General features: G+C 44.0%; 1 protein-coding gene across 7 annotated transcripts in view; it reads right to left on the reverse strand.

Annotated features, from left to right (window-relative positions):
• GAPVD1 (GTPase activating protein and VPS9 domains 1) overlaps window positions 1-16,239 on the reverse strand; it is a 51,659-nt gene extending 35,420 nt beyond the window's left edge. For 5 of the 7 annotated variants that reach the window (XM_061603741.1, XM_061603740.1, XM_061603739.1 and 2 more), the window contains exons 1-3: window positions 16,056-16,238; window positions 4,053-4,271; window positions 1,152-1,995 (exon numbers count right to left, since the gene is read on the reverse strand). In XM_061603741.1, coding sequence (XP_061459725.1) covers window positions 1,152-1,995; window positions 4,053-4,237 — 1,029 coding nt within the window. In that variant the 5' untranslated portion in view covers window positions 4,238-4,271; window positions 16,056-16,238. Of the gene's footprint in view, window positions 1-1,151; window positions 1,996-4,052; window positions 4,272-16,055 lie in introns of all 7 variants that reach the window. The other 2 variants (XM_061603738.1, XM_061603742.1) reach the window with 2 other exon arrangements.
• Window positions 16,240-16,778: the final 539 nt, after the last annotated feature.

The following is a 16,778-nucleotide window of genomic DNA, read 5'->3' on the forward strand; positions in this document are numbered from 1 at the left end:
CTCTTCCCGGGGAGGCCTTTGGCTGATCCTCTTCATCCTCATTCCCAACTGTAACTAGGTTTTAGGCACCATATCCTCTTCCCCTCCCTAATTCCTGCACTGTCTATTTTAGACTGTAATCTCCTTGGCAGCAGGGATCTATGTCATCTAAATCAGTGTTTCCCAAACTGTTTTCCCCCACAGACCACTTGAAAACTGCTGACGGTCTTGGCAGACCACTTAATTTTTCTGCCTGTTGCTGCTGCTGTAATGTGCTGTGCTATATGTTGTATGGCTTTTAACATAACTTTTATTGCTTCTCTTATTTCTTATACATTGCATTTTATGCCATAGAATTCAAATTGTCATACAATCAAATGCAATATATAAGAAATAAAAAAAGCAATAAAATACAATTAAAAATCAATATGAACATTTAATGCAATAGAAGTGCCCTCTCCCATCTCCAGCCACAAATTCACAGACATGCTGTGGGCCACTTGGGTGAAGCTCATGGACCACTGCGGCTTGGGAACCCCTGGTCTAAGTAACTCTCGGCAAACTGTCATGTGCACAGATGGTGCAGTATAAACACCAATCAGCTACAAAGCTGGTCAATGCGGCAAAACGCAGACCAGTACACTAACTTGCCCTTGGAGGGAGAAGAGTAACCCAGGCAACCTCATGAGTGGCACAAGCCCTCCTCCCTCTGACCGTAGTAGCAAAGGGTAGTAGTTCAAGTAGTGGGTGACTGGTGGCTCCCTCAATTTTGCCCAAGAGGATACAATAAGGCCGCTCCCTCCCAGCTCACAATGTCTTCTTCAAGATGGTGAACGCTTTCCAGTGTTCTGTCATGCATTTGTGACATTACAGGTGCCATCCTTGTAAAGAGCTGGTGTTATGTTGCCTTTTAGACACAGGCCTATCACTTCTATGTTCAATGTTAGTCCTACTCAGAGTAGATCCATTGAAATTAATGGCCATGACTAACTTAGGTCAATTTAAATGGGTCTACTCTGACTAAAACTTAGTTGAATGCAACCCTTAAGATCTGCAGATGACACAGACCCTTTTCCTATTTTCTTGCAGGCTCACCACCTTATTAGAAAATACACAGGTATGTGTGCCCATGCTTGTGTGTTTGCTTATATATATTTCAAAGGATGCTATACCTGCATCAGGTTAAATCTTGCCACTTCATTGATTGGGGCATCGGAAATAATCCCGCACTGCTCTGGGTTGACCACTGCGGGACAAATGAAGCAAGCCAAGAGAAGGTCCGTGCACATGGCTCTCACTTCCCCAATGTCTAGCCTGTCCACACACGAGAGCGTTTTGTACATCTGGGATACGATCCACCGCAAGCTGTGTGGGAAGCAGTAGGTGTTCTGCTTGAGGTAGCCAATGAACTTGTTCACCAGGGCCACCAGCTTTGCCTCATTGGACTCCACCATCTCCTGGACTTTTTGCCTGAATTTTTCCGTGCCCTTTTCCCCAAAGAGCTTCTCCTGCTGGGCAGGTGAGAAGCGGTCGATCAGTTTGCTGGGGTCGGTCTCCAGATGGTCTTCATCCTCGACCAGCAGCTGCATGATGGGTTCGTGCAAAGTGGCAGTGAGGAAGAGCTTGGCCGAAAAGAGCCCCTCGGAAAAGAGTTTGAACAGAATGCTGAATGCACACGTGCCTCTCCTGAGAAGCCGCCTGGGGTTATCGCTCTCCTTGAGCTCAAACTCAACCAAGTAGCGCAAGACTTGGAGGAGGTAGCTTTCGTCCTCTGGCATGATGCAGTTGCCGTAGATGGAGGTGAAGACGGTATGGATGACGCTCTGTGTGTTCTCCTGGTTGAGCTTCTCTCCTGCAACCAGGCAGGATGCAATAAGGCGAGGGTTTTCACGCAGCCTATTAAGAAATTCACCATAGGCTGTCTCTTGGAAGCCCAACTGCTTGTACCCATCCACAAACTGCGTGTCCTCCAAGACCTTGGCATGCTGGCAGCATTCAGCTGGGGAAGCTTCAGCACTAGGAAAAATATAAATATCTATATACTGAAACTATTTAGAAACATTAACACCCCAAACCTGGATTCTCAAGGCTTGTCCATGTGAACAGCCACAAAATCAAGGGAAAGAGAATCATCTGAACTTTGTTGAGTACATCCAGACACATAACACAGGGAACCCCTGAACATTCTCTAAGTCTCATCAATGAAGAAGATGACACAGCTAAGTCCTCTCAGTAGTTTCCAGAAGACTATAAACCCGATTGATTTTTGAGGCTCTGTTAAGGCCAGGACTGGGAAACCTTGGGCCCTTCAAATGTTGGCGATTCCAACTCCCATCAGCCCCACCTAGCAGCATGGCCAGTGGCAAAGGAATATGGAAGTTAGGAGTCCCACAGCACTTGAAGACCACCGATCACTGGTTAGTCCCCAGTTAAGAATATCTGCTATAAATTTCTGTAATGAATGGACTGCTGTGGTATTGCTAAATATGTATGTTATTATTTGACAAGGAATTGTTTTTACTGTCATTTTAATGCTGTAAAGCAACCACAAACCAAAAGGACAAGGAAACATATAAAAATGATATAACTAATGGCTTAGTGACACAGTCCAAGCAATGATTATACGTGCTTAACCCTAATCAAGACCAATGGGACTGGAATGCATTATATGCAGGGTTTTTATCCTTAACCCCTAACAATCATACATGCTGCATACATGCCATATATGAAAACCACATGATCTTCCCCAAAGAATCCTGGGAACTCTAGTTTGTTAAGGGTGCTGGGAATTGTAGCTCTGTGAGGGGCAAACTACAGTTTCCCAGGTTTGTTTTGGGGAAGGCATGTGCTTTAAATGCATGGTGTGCATGCAGCCTCAGTTAACATATTCAAAGTACATGTGACACCAACTTTTTGCTTTGCTGTGTGAGCACATCTGAGATCAGAAGCTAATTTAAACAGGTTGCCTTGACTGAGGTTTAAAATCTTTAGATGTTTTCAGGAAAAAGTGTCTCTTATTCCTACTCCTCTCTCGGTCCCTAATTCTTCTCTTTCCTATCTATCATTTTCTAATGTTAAGGCTTCTCGCACATTCCACATTAATGCTGGTCATACAAATGGAGAAACATGAACTCAAGCCATTCAAGTTTAAAATTCTTGCAAGGCAGACAGAAAAAATGGCCACAAATACATTAGAAGCAGGCTTTTAAAAAAAAAAAACCTAGTTAAGGTACAACGTGCCATTATACATTAAATAAACACAGATTTTAAATTTTCTATAGAATAAAATGAACAATATGAATAAATATATGGAAAGCACTTCTTTGTCCCAGTTATATAGGCTACCATCAATTATCAAGTTGTATCTGGTTAAAGATAGTGAAACATCTTTCCTTTGTGTGTCATTTTTTTAAAAACACACACACCTTGCTTTTGTAATCAGCTTTACTATCATATTCATAGAGTGGAGGTGCATCTCCTTTACACTCAGAAGGTCCTAGGTTCAATCCCCAGCATCTCCAGGCAGGGCTGGGAAAGACAGCTGCCAGTCAGTGTAGACAATACACTGATAAACTAATTATCTGACTCTGTGTCCAACAGCTTCCTATGTTTGTATATATCTTGCACCAATTCAAATATGTGCGCTGGAGGCGGGAGAGTGGGGTGGGAGAGAGTAGGTACCACTTTTGACTGAAGAAAAAGGATCATACTTGAAAGCTTCTTCAGGTAAAAACTGCCTGCTCACAGAAAGCAAGTATGTCAGGAAGAATGCTAGACCAAAAAAACCTTCTCCACAACATGCTAGCAACGAGAGTTTTCTTTTTGAACAGGGGACACCCTGGCAAATGCAATTCCACACCTGCATTCTGAAGTGGTACAGTCCTCGGACTCATGCATGCATTTTTTGAGCTGACTCAGCTTAAAGCTACCTTTTCTTTATGCCTGGTCAAGAGTTCTGTGCAACCTGAAAGCTTACATTTATAATGCATAGTAGCTGCAGTGTTTCAACATGCAAAGCATTATATACAATTTCAGATATTAGGGCCTCAGTTTCCAATGTTACTAGCCATTACCTTGTTATGATCAGCCGGTCCAAGTTAATCCTCTGTTGTTTGGAAATCCATGCCGTGCGGTACAGCTTTTCGGCAGTCTTCAGCACATCAGCATTAAGTCTCTGGATCAGCTGCTTTTCGGAGTTCACATAGAGCCGTTCCTGCTTGAGGTGATGAGCCAACGTGTGAATGTCCAGCTTCACCATCTTCAAGGGGGGACAGCAGAATGTTGGTTACTCGCTGTGAAGGAAACACAGAATAAGATTTGCTTCAGCTCAGCACCAGAGAACACTCACAGGGCATTATCAACAGCAGCACCACAACTGCCAAACCCCCTCCCAATGAAAGCTTCTTGTTTGCAATGGATGGTAAATATATATATCCAAGCTAGCTTGTAATCAGTGACTTGATGTTTTGTGTTTTCGCTGAAATTTCAGCTCGGCTGTCTCTTGAAGTTTCTAACTATTGTTTGTTTAAATGGACACATACTTTTATTGTGGTGTCAATCCTGCATTCTCTTTTATTGTAAGACACTTTGGTTATTTTAATAGGCAAGCAGGATACAGATATTATAGTAAGTGGTAAACTAACCTGTTCTAAAAATCTACACATTTTTGCACACAATGTTAAGCTATGGGTTGTTTAGCTTAACCGTGGTTCGTACATCTGAACCCACTCCAAGGTTGCAATCAATAAACCAGGATATGAAAACATGGTTTGAAGTTGGCTTACAAATCTTGGCTTGCATTAATCATGGTTTCTTGTTGCATCTGAACCCAACGTAACCATCATGGGAAGTGGGAGAAACATATACACCTCCTTGAGCACCGTGCAGGAAAGGCAGGATAGAAAAGTAATGAAGTAATAAAGAAAAAAATAACTATAACTTGGATACTGCACGCCAAAAAACTTTCCCAGCTACAGTGGTACATGTCAAGAACAGTTAGAAAGCAAAACCAACATTAGGTAAAACAAGCTACAGTTACTATGCTTGTTTGCATGATTGATCCCAGTTTGTTCCACAAACCATGGTTAAAAACAAGCCATGGCTTACTGATATGTGTGAACACAGAGGTTTCTGAGGCATGGCAATTTCTTCACTTTAATTTATTCCTGTTTTAATACCTGAAATAAACTGAAATAAATCAAAAACTGTATCCCATTTTCTTCTGTACCCTTATGTACTAAAGAGGTTTCATAAAGGCTGTTTTGAAATAGTAGCAGCATGCAAATGCTTATATGCAGTGTTGTTTTTAAAAACAAAACAAAACTTGGTGCGTCACAAAAGAACAATTTTACTCAGGACAACTATTCCGCATTTTTATGATAATTTAACTTACTCAGAACTTGCACAACATTGTGTGGGATGATTTTATTCACTTAGATACGAAAAAGAAAAAAAACCCACACTTTTCAATGCCATGCTATACACACACATTGAAATATGGGGAGAGAAGACGGTCAGGCATTTTAAGCAGTTGAGCATATGAAGGTGCCTCATGTCAAGTGCTAACACAGCGCGGTCTACTCTGATAGGCAGCAACTCTCCAAGGTCTGTTGGGCAGGCTCTGCTACCTGAAATCCTTTTTTAACCAAAGAGGGCAAGGATTGAACCTTGGCCTTCTGTATGCAAAGAATGTGCCCTCTACCACTGAGCTGTGGCCTCTCCACCTACATACAGCGTCTCTTCCAATCCGGAGCTACGCCCCTTCTGACAAATACAGGCTGTTACTGAAAACTCTGCTTCCATTCCAAAGTAACCCTGTTTATAGAAACCTGCCAACAAGCTGTTTTACATAGCCGTGCTCACAATGGAAGCACTGTCTTAAAGCAATTCATGGTGCAGACTGGACAGGCCCTGTGCAACCCGTTTAGGAAACTACCTGAGCCAGCCCTCTCCTGTTCCTTGAACTCGCCAGCTGGGGAACTGAGATATCCGTCTGCTGGGTTCTGTTTACAAAGTCTACGGAAATCTAGGTAGAAACGGTAGCGGGATGGTAAGATACCTGGTTTTGCCATGAATGGCACCTTCTCTGACATCTTTTTGACCCCAGGGAAAGACTCCCCCACCTCACCTGTTTTTGATGGCCTGAGCTGATTTTGTTCTGCTGCTGGGGTGGGTGGGAAGGGTTGTTTTTCTATATATGTGCATATACATGAATTGCAGGGGGCTGTATGAGAAAATGCTTTATAGGGATTTTTAATGGCATTATGTATTTATGTATTTAAATGTAAGTCGCCTGGAGACCTTTTAGGTAACCTACAACTAACAAATCTAAATAATAAGGAGAACAAACATGAAATTCAAAAGCAGCCCAAGTCTCAGGTTGGGTGTGAAAGAGCTGACTGAACTAAAGGAGCGGTTTGCAAGTATAATTACACCAGGGAACACAGCTTCAAAACCTCACACACCCCAAAAATAATTACACGACATTGTCAGTTCAGCCTTTTCTACAAGAGAGCACAGAGACAAGAGAAGGGGGCTCAAAGCTGTCATGGTTTGCTGGTTTTTCAGGTAAGCGCATTTATCTGCCTGGCAATGTCCCCTCATGGAAGCCATAAGGCCATATCCAGCTAAGTCCTATTCAGAGTAGACCCACTGAAATTAATGGACCTAAGTTAGCCAAGTCTATTAACTTCAATGGGTCTACGATGAGTAGAACTAACAGATACAATCCTCAGCCTTTGAAGAGAAAAAACACCACACCATGCACTCCCCACTGCCTCAATGAGAACTAGAAAAAGAATCCAGCCCATTATGAAACGTTTCAGGCTGGCAATAACGTCAAAAGGTTTTTCAGGATCCAATTATAAAAGACCTGAAGCTGGAGCCTAAGGGTTGTATCCAACTAGATTCTACCCAAAGTAAACCCACTGACATTAATGGATCTAAGTTAGTCATGCCCATTATTTTCAATGAGTCTGGGTAGGACAAGCACTGAATACAACCCTGTAAATGTGATCCTGGTGGCCACACCTGGTTCAAAATACTTTGCCATTTGAGGCTGAAAAACCAGAACCCCCGCCCCTGACTAACATCCAGGATAGCATACTGGGAAGCTCTCAAGAGCAAGCCCAAATGAAAAGTATTTATTATTGCATTTATAACCCACCTTTCCTCCAATGAGCTCAAGGTGGCGTACATAGTTCTCCCCTTCTCAATTTTACCCTCACTACAACCCTGTGAGGTAGGTTAGGCTGAAAGGCTGTGACAGGCCCAAAGTCACCCAGCGCGCTTTATGGCTAAAAGAGGATCTGAACCCCAGTCTCCCAGGTCCTAGTCCAACATTTTAACCACTTTGCCACACTTGATCTCAAAACATAGTGTCCTTCGAGCCAGGACATCTCATATTGTGAAACGGCACAGGAAGTATGCTAAAGCTCTACTGCATCACCATTCATTTTGAAGGATCTTGTCCTCCTGTGAAAGCTTCACTGAAACATATGGGAGCATAGAAATTTTTTGCACCTCTAGACGAGATCCAAGTCTCCCACACCAAAACCTTTCTAAGGGCTCAAAACCCATTGTCTGAGATGGCCACCTTTGCTCCTCACCATAAGGCTGCCTCTGGTGATGCCTCAGCATCTGAAAAAGAACGAAAGTCGAGTTCTGGCCCCAGGAGCTAAGCCTTCTCCCACTCCACTGCATTTTTACCTTTACCCATCTCCCATTTTTACCTGTATGCTGCCAGTTGCAATCCAGAGCTGCAAGACCAACCCTATGCTGTTTTGGAAGTGCTTAGAAATTGTCTGTGTGAACAAAAGTGATACTTGAATTCAGTGAAATGGGAAGCCCAAAAGAAAAAAATACTGTCAAGAGATTACTGTGTGCCTCGGTCTCACTTTCACTGTTGTCTACGCAGAAACTGAGAGAATGGTCTGCTGTGGAAAATCCCCTAAGAATAATCACTACAGCCACAATATGAAAGACAGTGGATATTCTTTCATCAGGTTTCTGCAACAGATATTACAAATAGTTTACATGCTGTACTTGTATTATGCTGGAAAAAGTAATTGATTATACTCGTTTTTAAGAGTGGTATGAAATGTGTTGGCGGTTTCTTCGAAAAAGAATACGGAACTAGTCCAGCATCAGCTTATGAGCTCAATGCAAATAAAAGGAGCGAGGAACTATTAGTCATTTGTGTGTAAATCTGTAATGTTTGTTTTTGTATCACTTATTCTTTTGTGTTCAAAAGGCAAAGACAATCACCACCCTGCACTACACCACCAGATGACAACCACCAGACAATCTGATTTTATTTTTAAATATGCACAGTCTGCAATTCAGAAGACAGCCAAGTGCATCAGGACACATCCCTGGTCACAGAAGCTCCATGTGTGCACAGAGTGCTTTTGCTCTCTGCAACTGACAACGTACTAGATTTCCACCACTTCCAGTTCTCAAGCACTTTCTTCACTACTGCCTTGCTGAAATCTTATTGGCTAGAGTACAGCACACTAACATTTCAAACTCAAGACATTAGTTGCACCAGGATGGTATCCAACATCTCTTACCTCCAGGAGACACTTTTCAGTATTATCTGTAGAGAAAACCCTGCACATCCACCACTGTAGTCATGGTTATCACAGAGGATTCTAAGGGATTGCTCTTTGGCACAATAACCTGTTGGGTTGCATTGGGCAACAGTTTATGATTTACTACAAGACTTTAGCAAAGTTGATTAGTATTCCCCACCCTTTCTTCTTAAAGAAGCCCTCTGAAAATTATGGGGTTTTCTTCCCCCTAGAATCTTTCTGCTTCATGCCACATGGCCGTAGCAGCCAATATAAGATTTATCTACCGATGCAAAAGAGGTCAGGTCAAATACAAAGTGGACTAAGATAAAGCAGTGTTGGCACCAGCCCATCTGTATGAAGCTTTTCTTTTAAAAACCTGAAACGGACTTATACAACATAACTTTCCCAACTAAATATATCAATTGAATTAGGGGAGGGTTGGGATTTGGCATGTTACTTTTTGTTTGACTTACCTGGTTAATTTTCTCTTATATACTCTGTATGTCTTATTGATAGTGGAAGTTGTACTTGTTGTTCTGTTAATAAATTATTTAAAAATAAACTGAAACAATCCCCTACCCATCTGCTCCAACTGAAATCATTTAATGATAACGCCTCCACTTTTCAATACCTGATATCCGTAGCAATTAAAAAAATGACTTTTTTTGGTATTAATTCCGAACTGAGTGCTACCAAAACAATTCACCTTTTGAATAAAAGAATGCTTTCTTATTAATCCCAGTGCCACCCAACTACTAGGCTGTTAAGTACATCAGTCATAAAAGTTAGTTGCCAGTCTAGCTGCCTGTGGTATAGAAGAACTGCCACAAGAAAATTAGGTAGCGAGAACATTTCCAAGCTGGAGCGGGACTGGTACTTTCCCTTTCAGAACGTCAGCTTGCCATCAGTGACTAACACAGGTATACGGGGGCAAGCAGGCTAGCGAATTTTATAGACTTATTTGCAAGGCTGAAACACAGAAATGTACAAAAATGTAAAACACCCCAATTAGCTAGCTTTTGTAGGGTGGCTATCACCCTGAACTTTGGCTCCTACATATCTGAACCCCCCCCCAAAGCCCTGTTAGCTGTCTGTCTGTTGGCAAGGCTTATAGTTTGTATACTAGGCCACACTCACAAGAGGCCAATATCAGAGTGTGGAGGATGTTTGGCTAATGCAGCCAGAGTCCTAAGCTAGGATAGTATTATTATTTATTCAATATATTAGTCACTTGACACAAACTCCAAGCAACTTACAAAATATTAAAAGCATAAATCATGGCACACAAAAAAGGAACAACAATGTATTATAATAAAAGCCATAAAATAACCTATAAAACAAACCCAGTAAAAGAGTAGCAAAAACTTCAGCAGCAAAAGCATACCATCAATAGACAGCAATATCATCATAGTAAGATGCTGGTATCAGTTATGCAGGGCCAAGAAAATCCTGGGCATCTAAAAACTTTGCAGGCAGCACTCAAGAAACCTGAACATCTGTCCTCCCGCAGAGATGTCTATATATTTGATTCTGGCACCTAAAAATCAAATACCGGTGTGTTGGAATTTGAAAATATTTTTCCAGCCAGACAGTTTCGAGCTTAGGATTCTGTGCATTTCCGTATGATTGGATTAAAAATGAAAGCAGAAAACTCTTAAAAACAGGATGTGAAGACGGAATAATACAGCCAAGTTGAAGCTTACTAAATTTAACTGGAGAATTTAAGCACATGCTGACCTTTTCTACTTAAATCAAAGTGCTCAGCTTCAGCTGGATTGAGCCCATGGTGTCTGCACAGCCCAGAGCAATGTTTTATCCAGAAACACTCCAAGGGATGCAACTCTTGTTGCCCCCAAAGGCATCCCCAATTTCATTATCTGCAATGCTCCGAGTTCACTGCTGGATGAGAAGGCTATAAAATGAAAGGAATGTTGCTCTAATTTCCTTCCAACTTGCTTTGCATTTTCTTCCTTTTCTTTTACATGGTCCAGCGGAGCGCAGCTGAACAAACTGTGATATTTTCATTACAGCAGCATAAACTGTTGCCCCTTCAAAAATTAAACTGGAGAGGGAAAAACCAGAACATGTCTTCACAACAACCAGTTACCCAAAAAGCTTCTAGCCTAACAGTGCAATACTAAATGTGCTTACTCAGAACTAAGCCTTGCTGAGGCTCACTCCTAGGTAAGTGTATAGAATTGCAGCCTTCAAAAGTTTACACCACTTGTCTGGCCATACATAACTATGACTATACAAATTGTTTTGTGGCTAAAAAGAAAAAGAGAAGCCATTTTTGTAAGTGTTTCCTGCTGGTCACCTGCATGAGTATTTACCAAAGGTGACTAGGCAAGTGGCTAGTCACAAACCCATCTCCAACCATCAAGAGAAAGAAAAGACAGGATATTTTGCCACAACCGTATTCAACACAATTTTAAAAAGACACTCATAAACCCACAGCTAGTAGTATCATTTCCATTCTACTCAGAGAGGTTAAGGTATGTAACTACTAGAGGACAGTAGATATAAATCTGTCATGACTCAAATGTTATGTGCCAGTAGATAAAGGGTAACTAATTTGCCTTTGTGGTTGATGGTGCAGTAATTTTATAATACATGACAAATGCTTACCGCCCAGAACACAGAAGTAGCTACTTTAAGTTTAAGACCTCCTTTGTGGTATATGTCAGCTCCTTCAAGTAAGGCAGAAGATCAATTAACCATATTACCCTTAGTCTCTGCTGTACAACTTGCCATTTTACTAAACAGAGTGATGAGCAAAAAGGATCCAAATCTAAACATTTACTATTAATTAATTTATTTATTACATTTATACCCCACCTTTCTTTCACCATGGAACCCAAGGCGGCATACATGTTCCCAGGTGCTCTCCCATCCAGGCACTGACCAAACCCAAACCTGCTTAGCTTCAGCAAGGTGGTGGCCTCATGTGCCTTCAGACCATAGGCTGGGACTATGAACCATGTACACGGAGTGACACCTTTCCTCTATATTCCCATGGAAGATCATTCAGGTCCAGAGATCCACCCTTGTCACAAAGTCCTTGGGGCTGTGTCTGAAGGCACATGAAGCAACCACCTTGCTGAAGCTAAGTTGTTTTGGGTCTCCTCAGTGTCAGGATGGGAGACTGTCAGGGAATCTTGTTTATCAGCCTTCGTCAACCGGGTGCCCTCCAGATGTCTTGATTACAACTCGCATCAGCCCCAGCCAGCACATGCCTAAGAAAGCTTGCACTTCATGGATAGGTATTCAAGATCTCTTCAATGCAAACAAACCAGTTACCACTTTAAAATAGCCAGGGATTCTTCCCCATTCTCAGTCTTTCCTGGCAAGTACGCATGTGTGAGGTTTGCCACTTTTTTCTCGGGGAGCAATAATTCCATGCCCTGCTTAGAATACCAAGAATATGCAAAACAAAAACCCACAACACTCTAGTGGCACTTTCAAATGGAATTGTGCCAAAATTTCACAGTATATTTTTCTGATAACTTTTTTGCCCTCTCCCACAAAAAGAGAACAATTATGACCCCAAACAGAGAGCCATTTCTCCAAATAGTTCTGCTACTCCACCCCCTCAAAAAAACACAAAAAAACCCTGGAGCAATGTTACCATCCATGGCATTGTGGGTGTTGCAAAACGGGAGCCACACTGCCAACACAGCATTTGCAAATAAAAAGAAAGAAGCCATGCCACAAAGGATCAGCTCTGCCCCCAAGAAACTGTGGGGTAATTTCTCCTCCCTGCCCTGAGAATTTTTGGCAAAATAGTACTGCCAGTTTTACTGCCTGCAAACAGGATGGAGAAATCTCAGGAGACCATTTTGCCTCATCTCTAAAGACCTAAACGACCTATTGTGCATCAGCCTCCATGAAGCAGAGCCCACTTCATCAAATGCATGAAGTGTTATCCCATTTACAGGCATTAAATTAGCACAGCAAAGTTGGGAAGATTGTGTTATCACCAACTGCTGCTGTTGTGAGTGTTCATGCTTATCCTGCACACATGAGTTTTGCACAGAATTGTCATGGGCTGTGCCTCTTGAATTTTACTTCCTTTTGGCCACTGCTTTTATAGCCACCTCCCACATACCTATAAATATATATTTGTAAATATATGCGAACTGATGTTAAGACCCCATATGTGATGATGATTATGCCACAATTAATCTGTTAATCTTCAAGGTGACACAACATTCTGTTGTTTTTGATGCAGACTTGTAGTAGATGAGCTTTCCCCAATCTGGTGCCCTCCAGATGTTGCTGGACTACAACTCCAATAATCCCTGACCATTGGCCATGCTAGCTGGGACTGATGGAAGCTGAAATCCAGCAACATCTGGTGGGTCCAAGATTAAGGAAGGCAGTGTAAGACAAAGCATTTTGTTTCCAGTAGCAGCCACTCAAGACACCTCCAGGAAGCCTACAAGCAGGGCATGAAGGAAGCTGTAACCCTCCCCACCTCCAAAATCTAGTATTTAGGGATAGTCTGCCATTGAACATGGAGGCTTCTGCTGGCTATCATGGCTAGCAAAATGTGAAAATATAAAATAAGCTTACACAGATAATAATAACCAATAATAATAATAATATTTATTGTCCACCATTCACCAGAAAGTCCCAGGTGGGTCATAATATAGAATACACTATTAAAAGATTAAAACAATTACATTCACAACTAGAGAGGGCCCTAAAATATGTATCTCAAATGCCAAAGGCTAGATGAAGAGGTGCGTCTTCAGCATACAACGAAAGCTGTATAATGAAGGTGCCAGAAGCACCTCTGTGAGGAGGGAATCCCACAACTTAGGGGGTGCCACAGAGAAGCCCCTCATCCCACCCCCAACCTGCTGAACTTCTGAGGGTGGTAGAATTACCAAGAGAGCCCCTTCTGCCAATCACAACACCCAAGAGCGCCTGTAGGGAAGGGCATAACTCAGAGGAAGAGCATCTGCTTTGCATGCACGTGGCCTCAGGTTCAATCCCCAATGGCGTCTTCTATTCAGAATCATGAGGACTGTCGTCTTACTTTGTTTTAGATAAAGGGCAATTAACCCTGGAGAACCGCTGCAGACATTACTGAGCTAAATGGACCGGTGGTCTTACCCAGTGTAAGGCGGCTTCCTATGTTCCTATGACGTGGTCTTTCAGATATTTGGGGCCTGTACTGTCTGCTCTGACTGGCAGCAGCTCTCAAGGATCTCAGGCACAGCCCTTCCCCATCACCTGCTACCTGATCCTTTCAACTGGAGATGCAGGGAATTGAATCTGGGGGGCATTGTATACAAAGCACGTGCTCTGCCACTGAGCATACAGCCCCTGCCTCATTGCCCAGCTTCTCCCCCATGGTCTTTTGCAAAAGATATCTAAGCAAGAGGCTACCATCACCACCACATGCTGTGGCACTGGATTCCACACATTAATCACAAGCTGTGTGAAACAGGACTTCCTTCTGCCTGCACTGAACCTACCACGGACTGATTTTATGAAGCTGCCTGATTCTGGGCCAGACTACAGAGCCCATCTCCAAAAAAAAAAAGGGGGGGGCTCTCTGAGCTTTATTGCCTGAGATCCTTTAAATTGGAAACACTCTAAGAATGAGCCCACAGAAATATATTTGGTGTTAGAAATCAATCCCAACCTCCAAAATTAGACTTCGACACAGAATTGGGTAAGAGCAAAGTGCTGCTAAAATGTGTAAAACTGTGCGTAAGAAATTAACACGGAGTGGCACATCTGACTCTCTCTACAGCAGCACCCATCTCACCCCCCACCCTCCAATTTGGAAGACTTCTAAGCTTAACCTTTCTCTCCCCACACACCTTTTCTTCAGAACCTTAAAAGTTCAACATCTTCATCAGGTTGGAGAAAAACTTTTTCTTCAGCAAGACGGTTGGGAGGGAAATGTCAAAGAACAATGGGGGGGGAGAAGGAAGTACAAACCCAGTTGACATGGGGAGATATTCTTACTTTAGGCTCAAGGGGGGGAGGGCGAAGGACAGGCTAAGCTAGTTGAGATGGGATGGAAATACAAACACATAAGGCAGGGAAGGAATACTCTGACCTGAGACTTAAAAGAGTGGGGGTTAAGCTAAGACACTTCTGCAAAGGTGTGGGGGGGGAGGGTGATGTTATTGCAAGTTATAATGGGGGAGAGGAAGATCCACAGTAGGCTATTTCTGTGAGGACAAGGGGGGTCTCAATGGGGAGGGGGGAGAAGAGAGAAAGTAAGAATGCCCTGGTGCAAGGCCAACGCAAGCGGAAGGATGGAGCGTCCGTGCAAAATTTTGGGGGAGAAACAGCCTGGAGATGGGGCTGGTAACACCTATCTGTGTGCAATTTCTGTGAGAAGGGGAAAGGGGAGCGCCAATTAATGCCTAAGTCTGACAGGAATGTAGATGCGGTGGGGGGGTGTCAATGCAATATTTGAGGTGAGTTGCCTGACCTGGGGTGGTGCAGACACCTGTGAGGAAAACTAAGATACTTCTATAAGAGCAAGGAGGTGTCACTGGAAGGTATGAAGGGAGGCAAGCAAGAAGGGGTGAGAAAAGAATAATATTCTGAATTTAGGCTGAAGAGGGTGTAGAGAGGGAAAGGAGGGGTGCCGATGCAAAATATGGGGGAGGGGAAGACACATATAAGCTAGGCTAAGCTACTTCTGGGAAAAGGGCAATGGGGGGCATCAATGCAAAATATGGGGGGTTCACGTGATGAAGGCGAGGAGGGCAAAGGAAAACTGTAAGGAAGGCAAGGCAGAGCGTCAATGCAAAATATGGGAGGGTTAGCCTGATTTTAGGCTCGAGGGGGGTGGAGAAGGGGGTGTCAATGCAAGATGTGTGTGTTTCTGCGAATAGTTTGACCCGACACTGAAAGGTGGGGAAGTCGCATGCAAGCTGTAAACGCTGCGGCTGGGGGGGATGTTAGGGGGGAACAAAACTGGGGGTGAGGGCAACCACAAAGTAGGGTAGTAATACCTCGATTTTAGGCTGAAGGGGGGAAGAGTGTGGACCAGCTGACGGCGGGGAGAAAGGGAGGGGGCACCAATGCAAAACGGGGAAGGGGTTCAAAGGGGGGGAGACAACACAGGCAAAGGTATGGGGGAGGGTGCCAGGTGAGGCAGCGACATCCTGAATTTAGGCTGCGGTTGTTTTGTAGCCAAAGGGAGAAACAGAAAAGGAAATGTCAATGCAAAATATGAGGGGGAGAAAGAGTCAGACATGGCAAGGTGGGGCAGGGATATCCTGAGATAAAGGGGTTGGGGGGCGTTGCAGGCCAGGCCCTCCCTTTTTGCTCAGGCCGGGCTCTGCCCCCATAGTGTGTATCGCCTCCCTTCCTCCCCAGCCAAGCTCGGGCAGCCCCCCTCACGCCGGCCCCCGGCTCCGGCCCCACCGCGAGGCCCACTGGAGGGGGGCAGGGAAGGGGAGAAAAGACGGTCGAGAGGAGGGCAGGCCTAGCCAGAGGCCTTCGCGCCTGACGGAGGGGACCCACCTGCGAGGTGACAGCGCCGCCGCCTCTCCGGACCCGCCGCCGCCGCCCCGCGCGAGCTCCTTCCACAGAAGAGCCGTCGCCGCCACCCAACCCCCAACCCGCTCACACGCACACTCGCGACTGCGCATGCAGGGGAGAAAGGGGAGCGCAAGTGCGCCTGGGAAATGTAGTCCCAATGACAGAGAGTGTGCGCGCACGTGTGAGGGAGGAAGGAGGGAGAGAGGAAGGAATTACTTGCGCTTTTGAGGAGGGGAGTCGCCATAAGTCATAATGGACTTGAAGGCATATCACAACAATGTAGGTATGTATAGATAGATCGATAGATAGTGCGGTGCAGTGTTTGGAGTTCGGGACTAAGACCTGGGAGAGCAGGATTCGAATCCCCCACTCTGCCATGAAGAAGCTGACTGGGTGACACCTTGGGCCACAGCCTCTCAGCCTACATCACAGGGTTGTTGTGGGACTGAACTGTGGAGGGGGAGAGCCATGTACGCCACCTTGAGCTCCTTGGGGGAAAAGGTGGGGTATACACGAAATAAATAAATTCAGTGCCGGAGGTTTCTTTATAATAAGGATTCTTGGCTGGCTGGTGGCTGGGAAGTATGGGGGGTGGAGAATGGTATCTAGACACAGTTGGTGGTTTGCAATAGGGGCTTTTTGCTTCTACAGTATCAAATCCCAAGGAGAAGAATGCAAATGGATAAATATATAGTGTGTGTAGGG

Source organism: Rhineura floridana, chromosome 20 (assembly GCF_030035675.1).
Source record: "Rhineura floridana isolate rRhiFlo1 chromosome 20, rRhiFlo1.hap2, whole genome shotgun sequence".
In the NCBI taxonomy this organism is placed as follows: domain Eukaryota; kingdom Metazoa; phylum Chordata; class Lepidosauria; order Squamata; family Rhineuridae; genus Rhineura; species Rhineura floridana.